The sequence below is a fragment of the Diuraphis noxia genome, unplaced genomic scaffold (genome assembly GCF_037042655.1).
Source record: "Diuraphis noxia isolate RWA-SAM2 unplaced genomic scaffold, SU_Dnox_SAM2 contig0003, whole genome shotgun sequence".
NCBI classification, from domain to species: domain Eukaryota; kingdom Metazoa; phylum Arthropoda; class Insecta; order Hemiptera; family Aphididae; genus Diuraphis; species Diuraphis noxia.
The window spans coordinates 23,703,412-23,719,034 of NW_028301713.1; the positions used below are offsets into that span (position 1 = coordinate 23,703,412).

The 15,623-nt window shown below is 32.5% G+C and overlaps 2 protein-coding genes across 5 annotated transcripts; one reads left to right on the plus strand and one right to left on the minus strand.

Annotated features, from left to right (window-relative positions):
- Positions 1-33: 33 nt before the first annotated feature.
- LOC149057067 (uncharacterized) lies at positions 34-8,838 on the plus strand. Its single transcript, XM_089223944.1, has 4 exons — positions 34-1,553; positions 2,009-2,277; positions 4,318-4,365; positions 4,580-8,838. The coding sequence occupies exons 2-4, from the start codon at positions 2,020-2,022 to the stop codon at positions 4,739-4,741; spliced, it is 468 nt and encodes a 155-aa protein (XP_089080070.1). The 5' UTR covers positions 34-1,553; positions 2,009-2,019; the 3' UTR covers positions 4,742-8,838.
- Positions 8,839-9,429: 591 nt separating this feature from the next.
- Positions 9,430-14,613, minus strand: LOC107169452 (tubulin beta-1 chain-like). 4 transcript variants are annotated; one of them, XM_015519183.2, is made up of 3 exons: positions 14,459-14,613; positions 12,736-12,847; positions 9,430-12,369 (listed from the first exon to the last, which is right to left on the minus strand). In XM_015519183.2, exons 1-3 carry the CDS (start codon positions 14,513-14,515, stop codon positions 11,147-11,149), a joined length of 1,392 nt encoding a protein of 463 aa, XP_015374669.1. In that variant the 5' UTR covers positions 14,516-14,613; the 3' UTR covers positions 9,430-11,146. The 4 variants fall into 4 exon arrangements, with proteins under 4 accessions (XP_015374669.1, XP_015374672.1, XP_015374673.1 ...); XM_015519186.2 differs by having other exon boundaries at positions 9,430-12,394; positions 14,459-14,602; XM_015519187.2 differs by lacking the exon at positions 14,459-14,613 and adding an exon at positions 12,933-13,423 and having other exon boundaries at positions 9,430-12,394.
- Positions 14,614-15,623: the final 1,010 nt, after the last annotated feature.

Sequence of the window (15,623 nt, forward strand, 5' to 3'; positions counted from 1 at the left end):
TATGCAGACTTTAGTTTAACTATATTATGCGGTATTTTAAGTGTGCGTGAAAATTAAAAACAATTCAATTATTTAATGCACATGCCTTTACGTATATACAAAGTGGTGGGTGGTTTATGTGTCATCTGGATTCCAAAAACCTCACCGGTTGACGAGCTGGAAAATATAATAATAATATATTGTGTGCGGGTGTCGGATTTGAATGCGGTTATTTCGTTCTTTGGTGACAATCTTGTTAAATTGATTTCAGTAGAATTAGTTATTAATAATGTAACTTTAATAAATTATAGAATTAAAAAAAACAGCTTTTGAATCTGACACACGTGAGTATTGTGCTTCTCGGACCTTTGGGTGGTGTACATTTTTTTATATATATAATATAATTATAATATACCCCTCTCTCCTCCTATCACAACTGCTGTCAACACGTCATACACTGTACTCGAGCCATTCGGTAAAACAAAATATTATACTAACTAATAATAAATAAAACGAATGGATTGGTGATAGATACCAGAGTACCTATACTCTCCGGACTTCCGACCTGATGCGACACACACACGGACACATACATATTATATAATATATATACATTTATTATACTTAGGTACACCGATGCATGTAGATTAAAAAAATTTAAAAAACGTGGTGGCCAGGCTGGTATTTAGACATATGACATTTTGACATGTTAAGAAAAAAATAAACATAGCATTTGTATAGGGTGTGATGGTGGTGTTTGTGGGACGTTTGACAGCTCTCATAAAATACTATATTGCAACTTATATAATATAGTATATTGGTTGGTGTGAGAGACCTTTGAAATGTTATCATTATTAATATTATTGTACCTATAACAACTATACTGTCTGCAGCTTTCTCCAAGCTCCTCTAACAATATCTGGCTGCAGGTGGTCGACGTTTGTGGTGCCATTATATACGGTGCAGGTGATTGTGCGCAGCGGGTATATCGTGTGGTCATTTTGCATCAGTGGCGCCGATGTTTTATTTCAAGTCGATATCGCAAAAATAAAAATGCTCAGCCCCCATCTTTTTGCAATATTTTTACATAATATTGTATAATATTATTCCGTCTCGCAGATCGGCGCCACTGCGCATGGCCGAACACTATTTACATACCACCGATGGATCGCCAGCCAACGTGTCACAGTCGTGTAGTTATATATAAACCGTAAATTTTAAGAAAAATATAAACTTAACAAAATACTCGCTTATTCTAATATATAATATTATAAAGGTTTCGTATGGTCATCAAGAATGGACGCGAATGGTGTGTGGCGGATCTGCGACTGTATTTGGACGACGGAAAAAAAATCGTTCGCTTGAAATACTGTTTTATTTTTTATTTTTATTTAGACGTACTTTATCATGGCTTATTATTATTTTATTTTTTATTTTTTTCTCATTAAAAATCGTATTAGATTTAACTACGGTGTTCACACATGTTGTTGTTGGTAAATAAATTTAGAGCACGGGGCGTATAAAAGCAAAATTTATATATTGGTTGCTGGTGATTGGTGGTGTTAATCTTTCCGGTGAGTCCGTTAAAACTATATAAATAATTTTTAACATATATTACACATAATACCTATATAATATAGTTTAAATATAATTTTTTTTAACGCTTATTATTCACTTTTCCTTTCGCTTTTTTAATGTCCGAGGATTACTGACTTAATGATATTATGTTTCATCATCATCATCATCCTCCGTAATCTCATTTCCCCTCGCGGCTTATTGTCACAACTTTTGATTTTTTTTTCTTTTATATTATATATATTTTTATACTTTCCAAGCTTTTAAATATTATCATATATACATCCATCCTTACCGCATGCCGGTTCACAATAACCCTTGACTACCTATTTACACAATTTATTATTATAATAATATTAAAATGAACAAAAATTTTTAAAAAATGCGTATTAATAATAATAATATTTACGTTTCGATATTTGTCAAAGTCAACATGTGTTTTTTGCACGCGCAGGCGGACCGCTGATGACTTCTCCGCCGTTCCCGCCACCGACTTCGAACTACTCGCCGTTCTCGGGGCCGCCGCCGCCGCTGATAGGCCACCAGCCGCCGCCGTCGCTGGGCGCGCCGTACCCGCCGCCAATCCTGTACTGGCCGTACCCGTCGCCACCCATATCGCCCCCGCACCAACAGCCCGCACTCCTCATCATGCAGGGCACGCCGCCGCCGATGCCGCCCCCGCCGCCCGTCGACATGTGCAATCTCATACACTCCGTCTCCGAGGTAAATCTACTTAGTTATTATTATTACCTATGTATACTGCTAGGGCTGCGATTTTGATGCAAAGTCATATTTTTTTGGCGTATTCGTGTATAGTGGGTGATCTACGTATACAAATTAAAAAATAACACAATTTAATCACAGTAAACATTTTTAGAATTGTTTAAGAATTTTTAAAAAGTATTTTGAGGACTGACTGATCTCCGCCATTATGCTTCAATCAGACGACCATGTAAAAGTTCCGATGTAGTGTCATCATGCATTTTTCAAACTATTTTCATTTTGATGATTTGGTCCAAATGCATTCTACTGTGTGATGGGGGTTGATTCCTGTTAGCGAGTCGACCACATCTTCAGAATGGTTTTCAGTCAATAGGTGATTTATGTCCGTATAATAAAAGTACAATATAAGAATAGATAATAATAATTGTAGATAACCAACTTCACTTAGTATATTACGATATAGATCAGCTGATACCCCTTAAAAGAGGTAGAATAGATCACCTGCTATACACGAATGTCCTTTTTTCCTGGCGTTTTGAAACGTCGGTCCGTTATGTAATATACCTAAATAAAATGTGTTTTGGGCGATACTGGTGATTATTTTTGTACTTATTTTTGCGTTTTTTTGACAAAATTAACTTTAAATGCATTTTTATAGGGCATTTTCTTAGTTTTTAGAGTATTTTTCACGATTTGTATATAAAATGAACGAAAATTGTTGCGATTAACTAAGAGACTTTGGACAAACTACCCGCGACGATACGAATAATAAGTTATATAGCATGACAAATTACATGCTTATTTTGTAAAATTAATTTTATTACACCATACACACATAAAAAAAACGAAAAAAATACATAACCGTATTATAATTTTTTAATTTTTTCCAATGTTTATTAAGCTATATAATAATTTAAATGCATTATTTAAAGGCATCTTTTCATATTTTTTAGAATATTAAACGTTACATTACTTATTTGTAGATGCTTTGATTTATATCTGATGGTTAAATTATTATAAAAATAGAGGGGGTGATGGGACGATATCATAGTATATATTTTAAACACTTCGGCACCACTGACGAAGGATACCAATAGTACCAGTGTACTGGTTCAACGTGGGTCTCAGGGTCCAACCTTAGGGGGGGGGGCAAGTAGGGGCATCTGATCAATTATCATTATCATTATGTATTTAAATATTTTCAAATTAAAAACATTTTTTATACCGATTTTTATTACACTCAATTATATGAACATAGTTTTTATTGATTTATGGCATATACAATATTGTAGGGTCAAGGAAGTATCAATCAAGTTTTTATTTTTTTGTTGAAAATAATTAATCGATATAGAATATTAATTTCGTAGATAAGTACAATAGTTTCAAATGCGTAGTATCAATAGGTTATAATAAATTGAATTCTTAACAGTATTTGATATTTTTCTTATCAGTGATTGATTATTATATTTATAGTTATTTATTACAGCTATGTTTGTTTTAAGTACAAAATTAATAGGTAAGTTAAGTGTTTCCAAATAGCTTAGTAGTTCTTTCTTATTTTATAGAGACTAGAAAAATTAAATTTTATAAGTAACCAAAAAGTATCAAATCAATGGTTACATTTTATTTACCTACCTAATTAAAATTAATACTGTGAGATTGAGTTCTGTTTACACATAATTAATAATTCAACTTGTACGTTCTCTACCTATATAGAGAAAACACAAACAATTAGGTACTTTATCAGTATAAATAATCAGATACCTAATAAAAACAAAATTAAAATAATTCCCCCCCTGACAAATTCCTGCGCGAACGCCCTTGGACCTGGGGCCCACTATAATATCACTATATCGAGTAAATACTATAAAAAACATAATGTGGGTGCCACTGAATAGTTGGGTACCCATATTATATATAATTGGTGTATATAATATTATGAGTTTTTATATTACGTTCTTATTTTTTAATAATTGAACTAAAAAATATATATTTTAGTTTAAGTACTAATTATTTTTTTGTTCTAATCGTTATTTTCAGTGGAACATCGATTATATGCAACAGAACCCTCAATTTTGCACAATGAACGTAGGTATGTTTGTATAGACTACATATATATTATATATATATTTAGTTGTATACCCGACCTTTCTTCTAACAATAATAATAATACGTATATGATTATAATTATTTATAATAATAACATAATTCGTTACCAATGACCCCTTCCCACGTGCTCCGACAATGACGAGCGATCTTCTTCTTCTGAAGGGTTGTTATATTAAAACTGAACATTTTACAGGTCCGATGGGCATGCACTCGGCTGCGGCTTGACGCGACGCGAAACAATAACGGTCGGCGGCAATCGACATGCAACCGTCACAATAACAACAACAATAACGCTGTGGCCGTCGATGACCGGACGACGTACGGCGTCTACTCGTCTAATTCCAAGTCACAATAACGTATATTGTGCAAAGTACAAACGGCCGCGTACTTAACGTGTTTATAGTATAATGCTTGTATTTATTTATTTAAACTTATATATAATATTTTTAATATTATATATATATATATATATATATATATATATATATACACTCGGATGAGATATTTCTATTAGATTTAAGACTGTATATATATATATATATATATATATATAAACATATAGGAAGGAAAAAAATAGTATACATAAATAATATTATTACTATATATCAAAATATAGTTAAAAAAAAAAAAACAACCTTAGAAAGCTCAGCAGCCAACAAATATCATGTAGCCGTCTTCCACCGCACGTATTATAATATTAAGACGAAAAAATAATCTAACCTAATCCTTTTTCATTATAACAATTGTTGGTCACGACGTGTACATAAAATAATACAATATAATATAAATACGTTTACATATATTAACCATATTGAAGTCTCTTAGGCCGAATAATAATATTTTAAAGTCTCTATAAGTTTTGTGTGAATTATTATAACGTGTATGTTTTCAATGTGATTTTTATTATTTTTACCGATTTAGTATTCTTTTTACGAATTTTACTCGTTTGTACATTATTCAATTCTCAAATGACCCAATATTATAATATGCTTTCGGTTTTGTCTGCAAATACATTTATTAATACATTTAAAATATGACGCGTCATCTCAACAAACAACATGTTTGTACTTATTTTCGTTTTTTTCGAATGACAACCCGTCGAACGTATTTCATATTTCGAAATAGAATATTTTCTGGCAATTTCAGAATGCAAAATTCAAAATGCGGGTTTAAAATTCAAAAAAAAAATAAAAAGTATATAAAAATAATGTTTATTATTTTTCTCACAAACTTGCGGTGTTAATATGGTCAATTGATCGTGAAAAACCGTACCTATAATATGACGAGTGTCTTTGAGCTTAAAAAATTCACTTTGTATGACGAGTTTATATAATATTAATATTAAGTGCTACACGTAACTGCAATTTAACACCTATATTATGCAGGCGTATGCATTTTATTCTTGCAATATTGACGTTAATGTCATTTGACGCACATTTCAATATATATTATACGACAGCTCTCGCACATTATTTGTTACATTTAGATTATTTAATGTAATATAATTTCGTTATTATCATTTTAATACAAAATAATCTATGCGATCGGAATATCGCAACAACCGTTTATAAAATTATTATTTCGTAAGTAGTTATATACTTCGTCGCGTTTTTTTTTTATCATATGTACAACAAGCAGCGGTTTTTGAAAATATTTTTTTTTCGATTTTATGCCCTCGCATCGTCTCATTAGTCAAGTCCTATAAAAACGACCAAATTTGTTTGTTAGTATTATTAATTTTTTTTTTTTTTTTGTAGTAGTAATTAGTGAGATTAATTTATTTTATCTGCTGCAGATGTTTCATTCACTGCGGTTGGAGTGCGTTTAAAAAGAAATACACAAATTTTAACTTTTATAATAACGATAACGGGTGCTATAAGTCGGCAACGTTATCATGTGCTTAGGTACCAGCTATATTATATTATGTTAGTTTACGAATCTATTTTTGTTTAAAATTTGAACATTCGGTTGTACGATCTCTAGTATTCTTTATGCTCGACAAAACATAATGAAAACTACATATATATAGTATTGTACGATGTTTTTTTCTTCGACATTTTATATGATGTTTTGTGCAATTTAATTTAATTTTGTTTATTTCCAAGTAGATCTCAAAAAAAGTAGATGTTTTGATACAATTGTTTAATTAAATTTATCTCGAATGTATATTTTATACTTATTGGTCCTCCTCCGGATGAAAAAATTTTCGACACGACTATATACGCCGTTCTCCCCGGCCAGCGAATAACGGCCACCCGTTTTAAAATGTCATATTATAATAAAACATTATTTATTACGATGATTGCATTCTACGGTAGGTAGTTTCGTGTATTTTCTGCGTATACGTAATAAGCGCGTCTATTGAAATACATTATTGACTATTATATTAAATATTAATTACTATCCCCCCCCTCGCCCTCCCTCCCCCGCAACGTCATGGCCGCACAATATTATAGGTTTATATTGTAATATGATATAAAATTATAATAATGTACATCGACAATATCCCAAAAATGTGTATACGGTTTTGTTTATTTTTTAAATAGTTTTCATAATTATTATTTTTATTATATATTGTTTTAATATTATATAATGTATTATGAAACGTGGCAATAGGCTTCGCCCCGGCCAGTGATTTTAAAGCGAAACAATATTGTTAAACTCTACGTTAGATAAAATAACATGTCCTCAGCATTATTTACTCATAATATTAAATACAATTAAATAAGGCCTTCTCTCGTTATTTGTATTATACGTATATAATAATAATAATAATAATGTGTATATATAATATATGTATACTATGAGTGTGTGTGTGTCATGTACATAATAATATATTATATATAGGTTTTAGTCTTTCAGATGGCCGAAATAAATACGAATAATTTAATATTATGTGGCAAGTGGCAATAAATTGGTCAAAGTAAAAAAATAAGTATGAATTGTATGCACGTTTACGCGGAGATATCCCTTAATAATAATATTTTTACCTTGCCCATATATCGATTAATCTCGTTCGCGAAATAAAATTAATAAATTATATCTGCCTATGATGCCGTCGTCGAATTTTTAAATATTTTGAGTGTTATATACACCTATATACTCTGTGAAACTCGGAATGATATTGTTTTACTGCCTTAACCAATAATTATTGTTAATAATTATTAATTATACTATTTTATATTTATCATATATTTAGAGTGAATATTGAAAAAATAATAATAAATATCTGATTGTCGAAAACCATGATATGACGTTAATCGCCGAAAAACCAACATACGATTCGGATTATTTCTAAAATGTTATGGCTTCTGTGTTAATTATTTCGCTGGCCGATCGAAGAAGTACGCGACTTTTTGTCGCATAATGTTTTTTTGTATAGTTGTTTAGATACTTTAATATATTTTAATAATATTATGTAATTATCGTGACCCGTTGAACAATACATAAGTCAAGTTTCCGTAGTTATAGGTTGCAACCGTCGGGTAAACATGTTTCTATCGATAACAATAGTAATATTGTACATATCGTTTAAATCGATTTTTTACTATTATGACTACCCATAGCTCATATTATGTTATGTTCTTGGTTATTACATATCATTTATTGTTGCTCGATGTCTCTCTCACGCTCTGACTTTGAAATTCATTGTCACACATTATAAAGACAATCATTTTTTAGACAGGTCAGGTAATACCTATGCCTATACAGATATTATTATAATATTGAATTCTACTATTATTTGGAATTTGTTCGATCATAGATATGTATAATATTTATTACGGTTAAGTATAATATAAGAATAAATAGACCAAAATAATAGATATATAATGATAATAATATGCTGCTATCTGTGTTTTTGTAGTGCAATAATATATTTTAATAATCGTTGAATATAATATATAAATATATATATACCCGTGTTGTTAATTAATTATACATTATTACTATTTTTACGTTATAGTTGTAGTGTTTAAAAAATTAAATTTTATATAAATTAAATGTGTGTCTGTGTGAAAAAAATGTTTAATTATTTTGTAACCTAAAAAATGTGTTTCGCATGTTTTAAAGTCTACTTATTTATCTGGTATATATATAGTGCGTATAGTTTTTTTACGGTCGACCGTATAAAATCAATCCCTTTGTATTTTAGTCGTCTCCAGTCCCTTTTTAGTCAATTATTATATTATTATTATTATTATTATTATGTACATGAAAAAAAAATCGTACGTACATTATTATATTATAATATTATTATGTTTTTTTAGTTAATTATTATATTTTTGATTTTATTATTATATAATCATTATTATTAATACCTACCTAATTGTACACCTAATCGCCGTCTAGTACCAGTAATTGTATGACAATATTATATATTTTTGTTTTAATTTAAATACAATATATAATATATATATATATCAGGTATATTGTATACCTTTGAAAAATACATTTCATGTCATAAATTTTTAACCTTATGTATATTCCATTTTTGGTCACGACTCAACGACCGATAATGGTAAACTGAATTCCAAATAATTGCAGGGTGCATATTAGGCGGTTCTACGAGTGCAGCATATATGCTGCACCTGACGTTTCTCAATTTTGTTTTTATTGGTTGTCATTGAAGATGATTTGTGCAGAGAAATTAAATTACTACAAAATATTCCAACTGTACCAATAATGGTACTTCAGTTAATACAATTTATAATGGTTTAGATTGGCTGTATAAAAATAATAATAATAAAATAAAAGTTTCCAACAAAATTGAAATATTTTCTCTCGATTTTCTAAAGGTGAACGCTTATTCGTGACAATATCTGTTATACAACTTACAAGTATTGCTGTTGTGGACGCTGCTTCTCAAAAATTACTGATGTTAAATGTTAACTTCGATCTGCAACAATGACCCAAACAAGATTGGATTCACTGCAGACGTTATTTTTTAAACAGACATAAAACAATGAAAGTGAATGTTGACGAGTCGATCGAATGGTTTGAAATATTGAATGACAGAGCACGCCGAATGGTGTTGTATGACAATATAATTTTAACAATTTTTTATACACAAACCATTTATAATTATAAATAAAATGAAAATTCCAAGTAGTAACATTAAATGAAGTTTGTATACATAATACCTATGTGTGTGTGGTATAGAGAGGTAAGTATATGTATGTATATGTACAATGTATAAAATGTATCAAGTAAATGAAATGTGCTGCACTTGAAGCAAAGTCCTAACTGGGACCGCCTGGCAACAAGAGGCTAAACACTGGGGGTGCTAAAATTATGCAAAGGACATCAGATCATGGGGGTTACGCCCCCACACCGCCAAACACCATATTCAAATTTTATAACTATACTATTAACATTCTTAAACGAACCATAAAACAATTTACCCAAATACATTAGGTACCTATATTATTAAATTATTAAGGTGATACAAATAATTACTAAATAAAAACAAATGAAAAAAACTATTTAAAAAAAAATAATCTGTCAAAATAATTAGGAATTAATACAATTTTAATTTTTTAAGAGTTATTCGTATAAGCTATAATATATTTTATAATTAAATATGTTTACATTTAAATATATTATTTCATACTATAATATTTTTTTTCTGTCCCTAATAGAATACTTTTCTAGTATTTCTGATGAAGTAACAATTTTATTGACAACATCTTTTTCAATATTTAATATTGATAAATCTGTATTCTGTAAGATGCTGTTGATCCATACTTGCAGCCTTAGCCAGTTTTTTATACGACGCATTGACGATGAGAAGCAATTTTCTCACACAGTCGCGCGTAATCTGCATACTTACCAGAATAGTTAGACTCTAACTTAAATTGTAGCACTTGTCACATTTTTTACACATTTGAAAATGTGGGCTCCTTACAGATATCTTTAGTAACATCATGATTATAAGTCATGCCTATCGTGCAATGACAGAGACGTTTCAAATTTTATTTTCGTCAATTTCTAGTTTCTAGTTTTTAATTTTTTTTTTAGTTTCGAAAAAAATTGCAAATTATTTAACACCGTGTAGTGTTATCAAACATGTGAAACGACGCGTCAAGCGCTTGGCCGAACGTTTTCAGTGTGTCTATAATAGTTATAATAGTTAGTTATAATCATATTTTATTTCTTCAAAACTAGAAAAAATATCAAAAAATCAGGAATTTAATGAAAATAAAATTTAAAAACGCCAATATTTTCATAAAAATAAACTCTACAAAACGGGTATCTTAAATTTTTTTGGGAATATATTTAATACCTATATATTATATTTCAAATATATTTTTTAAATTGTTTAACATGAATTAAAAAATAAAATAATCGTAGTTCTTATCCCTTCGAGTCTTATAACAAAACCAGGGTTTTGATATCTCCATTATTAAGTGAAATATCGCAATGGGACACCCTGTGTATAGTGATAATATAAAAACATCCCCAATAAATTTTACCTAGGAATGTTATAATTTTTAAAAGATATTAACTATGATGTAAATTGTTTTCTTGAATTTTTTAGAAGCAAAATTTTATGAATTGCGTTATTTTTCACGGTTTTAATTTCTCGCGTGCCATTGAAATCTGACAATTAATGTGCCATTTTTGGCACAAGTGCCGTTGGGTTTGCCACCCCTGTAGGTACTATACTATAAACGAATAGGCTCGTATATTATTTTTGGTATCTAAAAAATGTCTGTAATTTTCAAACACTACATCTTGGCTTGCGTCCAACAACCGTCGATCATGCTGTGGCCGTGCAGTCCATACTTCTAAGCGATTGACTGCCGTCCTCGTGGCCGCCGCCGCCGTCGTCATCGTCGCCGTTACTGCAGTTGTCCCGCTCGATCGTCAAGTATTCCGCCGTAAGCGATTCGATCTGTTCGAGTGCCACTCGGAATTCGTCAGAGCCCATGCCCTCTTCCACGTACAGGTGCAACAGCTCCCGCTTGGCCAACATGGACGCGGACCGCCGGCAGAACCGTTCGAACACGTCCCGCACCGCCGTCGTGTTGGCCACCACCGTACCGCTGTTCTTGAGCCCGTGAGACGGTACACCGTAACTGGCGGTCTTAAGGTTGTCCGGTAGCCAACGACGTTTTGGGGCCGTTGTAATCGGTCCCGTGGCCGGCTGCAGTGGTACGTGGTCACCGCGAGGGTCGTTCACTACACTTCTGCTCCGAAACGTCATGACGGCGGCCATTACGACGGCCGCACCGGTGCAACGCCGCTGCAGTCTCACCGCCCTGAACAGCTGCGTGGCCAGCTCGGGGACCGTGTATGCGCACGCGTCCGTTTGCCCGCGGAACGTGATGGGCGCGAATCCCGGCACGAAAAAGTGCAGTCTCGGATACGGCACTAGGTTGGCGGTGCACTTTTTCATGTCGGCGTTCAGCCGGCCGGCGAACCGGAGCCCGGTCGTCACGCCAGACATGATCTGCGACACCAGGTGGTTGAGATCGGCGTACGCCGGGGCCGCGGCGCCGGAGGTACCGGCGCAGCACGCGTCGAACAGCGCCCGGTTGTCTGCTAGATACGTCGCGTGCGCGCCACCGACCAGCCTGGCCGCGGACAGCAACGCGTTGTACGACTCGGCGGGCTCGTCCGACACGGCCGTCCACGGCGCCACGCTGTACGTGTGAGTCGCCCGGTTTGGGTACGACACGCGGACGTTGTTCAGCACGCGCCCGCCCAGACCGGAACCAGTGCCGCCGCCCAATGAGTGCACCAGCTGGAACCCTTGGAGCCGGTCGCACCGTTCGACTTCCGACCGGACAGCTTCCGCTACGCGTGTGGACATCTCACCACCGCCGTAATAGCCCTTTGCCCAGTTGCTTCCGGTTCCGCCATGGCCGCCCACAAAGTTTTCCTTTCTGTACGCGTTACCGTCACAGTGTCGCCCGCCAATCGTGTTTAACAACGTCGAATCCCAGTCCACGAGCACCGCGCGAGGTACGTACACTCCACCTGCACCGTTCAATTGATAATTATACTGCAAAGTCAGTGTCCGGTAAATAAATGTACATATTATAAATTAATGGTTGCCATGACTTGATTATTAGAAAACCGTTTTTCAGATATAGGAAAATTTGGCACCTAATATTGAGACTTTATTAAACTTTTAATCTTGTATAAATCTATATAGAGTGGATCCATTGCTGATTTACGTCATATAGAGATTGCATTATATCACGTAAAATTTGAAGCGAAGTTTTTTGAAAACTCAAGAATGGTAAACAATTCTTATTATTGATATAGATATTGGCTCTAATAGTATTCACATATTTTAACTTCATATAACCGAATATAAGTGTATATTTACAATACTTTTACCTTTGGATTCATCGTAGTACACATGTATGCGCTCCAACTGCTCATCGCTGGAATAACCGACAAATTTTCCTTGCTCGTCAAGTCCATGTTCGTTTGATATGGTTTTCCAAAACTATAAAAGATTATGACATTGTCATAACTTACTGTATATACAATATTATAATATTAATAAAACAGTTAATATATTTAACGCCAACCATCAACCAGTCGATAAAAAAAACAACAATTCGTCTTGAGCTGAGCTGTTATTTACGACTTACACGATACATTTTAGTAGGTATAAATCGAAATTATCGAATCGCAAACTACTATATATATATAGCCTATATAGGCATATATATAAGCAGCAGTGTATCTGTAAGATTTATTTTTATATGGTGGATACCTACTATGATAAATAGCTCCTTATCATTCTAAGTACCTACTTATCAAGGACAACACAAGTTCTAGGTAAAAACAAATTTAACCTATTTTTTCCAGTGGTTTACAAATTAATAAATTTAATCTGAGAAGCTATTATAAAAATTTAGTAATTTTACGAAAGTACACACTCATCACTTCATTAGTAAGTTTCATTGTAGTACCTACGCATCGTACATATACCTATACCAAGCCCATAATATTGCAAAATGTGTCAACACAGGCGCGTATCAAAAATTTCATTTCGGGAGGGACTGGTCAAAATGTATAATAAACGTAGTTAATTTATAGTTATACTGTAAAACAAAAATATATAACGTCTGGCTCGTCCACTATTGGCAAACTTGTCTAAAATCATATCATCATCTGTTATAAAATTGGTAAGATAAGCTAACAAAAACAAATCGCGTCGTCCTAAGCGAAAATGGTGCAGAGACCTACTAAACCCTCAATCGAAATAACAAATAAAAAATAAAATCAAGAATTGTATAAAATAAAATAATTAAGAAACGAAAGTGTCATCGGTGGGTGGCTTCTTCATTCAAAATTTTCAATTTTCCTTTCGTCAATTACCTCGCATATTTTTATATTGTGGATTTGTGCTGATTGTGTACAGATTCTGAAGATTGTGTGGATATTATTAATAAAGAAAAAAAATTGAATGTATTATTATTAAAAAAAAAGTATGTGGCCTAGTTTTCAACAAAAGATTGGGCGCCCCCTGAAATAGAGTGGTTGGCTTGACTGTAAAAACTATTCAATAATTTATTATAGTGCATTAGTGCTTAATGCTCACATTTTTAATGTTAATAATACAACTGAATTTAGTGAAGAATATTTAAAAAAAAATAATAATAATAAAATGAGACTGGATACTTTGTTAGGAAAGGATGCCATTGTAGGAAAAGTTCATGAATGACAAAAATGTTTTTCTTGAACTTTAGATTTTAGAATGTACAATTTAACCTTAGTGCGAGTCGCGTTAAATCTGTTAAAGATTGCATAGACGCATAATGGATTATTGAGTTGTACCCAATTACTAATTTTGTTCGTTGGTTGTTATCGACTTCTACAAATTGTATGGCCCGCAAACAATTTCTAGATTTCTAATGATGTAGTTAGCTCATTAAAAATATTAATTAGCGACCAGCTGCTCTGGTCTAGACTGTCTAATCTTTAGGTTGGCCTATATTCCTACCTACTCTATGTCTATAACCTATATAAAAACTATCGTAATAGCAGGTATATGGAAAATGTAAAAATATTATTTCGAGAAAAAATACATTTTATGAGTCGCACGTACGTTGTCTCCGATCCGATTGCCACAACGACCTACTTGAATTTGCAATATTTCTCCCATTCCGTCTGCGATGACCACCACCAACAGATATAACTGTTAAACAGCTATTCTGGAATGTAACAAAACTCAATCACATCACATCATTTTTGATTGTTATAAAATAAACAGTTTATATCTTCCAATCGTATGGTGCGTGATAATAATATATATATAATAATAATAACGTGGCAACTATAGCAGCAGCTGATGAGCAGAGTCAAAAAAGTATCGAACACTATTTTCGATTGTTTGCAATGTTCCTATATCTATATACAGTATGGCGTAGTATTAGCGTATTAGCGGCAAATTTTTTGTTTATAAAAAGTGTTTTTATAAACATTCACTGAACATTGTATGTGCCTATATTACGGTCATTTTTATTTTAAATTACCAAAATCATTAAACGCGAACATCTGATGTTGCGAAGACTTAGCTGATGTGTATTTTGAGTTTTAAAGTTACTAAAACAAAATTAGTTTGTTGAAAGTAATTTATTAATAATAATAACAAATTTAACTATTACAATTTTATTCCGTGTTACCTTTTTTACCAATATTACATTTAGAGGTATACTTGGACCAGAATTTTTTTTTTTTTTGGGGGGGAGGGGATCTGAAACCTACCTAAACATAACAGAACATAATATCTTAAATTTTAATAGACTACTAATTTTTATTCGTGTTATTATTTTTAATTTGCATGTCACCCTAAATTTTAGTTTTCTCATATTGAGAACATTTTATTACCCATATTTTTAGTGTTCTTACGCCAACTGCTACAGCGGTAATGGTCACTTATTGCTGCAATAATTTCAAGTACCTATTCGTATGAATTATTAATTACAATTATTGTTTCACAATCGGCTGCTCCGAGTGACCGAGTCATCCGTACCATAGTCTAATCCCAGATATATTCAAACTTTTTCATCACACGGCTCAGTGTCTTCACACAAACATTTCACTTGCATCTTAAAATTAAATCAAACATCAAACAATAATTGCAGGCTTAATACATATTATATTCTATAATTTGACAACCTATGGATTTTTTAAAATTTTTTTAAACGTATGTTTTTGGATGCTTTGTAGGAATGTAAAAAAAAATATTGGACAATATTCGTTTTGAAGTC

Bases quoted from the DNA above. Each gene is read 5' to 3' on its own strand.
- LOC149057067 (XM_089223944.1), top strand. From the start codon at position 2,020: ATGACTTCTCCGCCGTTCCCGCCACCGACTTCGAACTACTCGCCGTTC. The intron at 2,278-4,317 runs GTAAATCTACTT...CGTTATTTTCAG, and splicing joins TCATACACTCCGTCTCCGAG to TGGAACATCGATTATATGCA. The intron at 4,366-4,579 runs GTAGGTATGTTT...AACATTTTACAG, and splicing joins CTCAATTTTGCACAATGAAC to GTCCGATGGGCATGCACTCG.
- LOC107169452 (XM_015519183.2), bottom strand. From the start codon at position 14,515: ATGGGAGAAATATTGCAAATTCAAGTAGGTCGTTGTGGCAATCGGATC. The intron at 12,848-14,458 runs GTACGTGCGACT...AATCTTTTATAG, and splicing joins GCAATCGGATCGGAGACAAC to TTTTGGAAAACCATATCAAA. The intron at 12,370-12,735 runs GTAAAAGTATTG...TGAACGGTGCAG, and splicing joins GTACTACGATGAATCCAAAG to GTGGAGTGTACGTACCTCGC.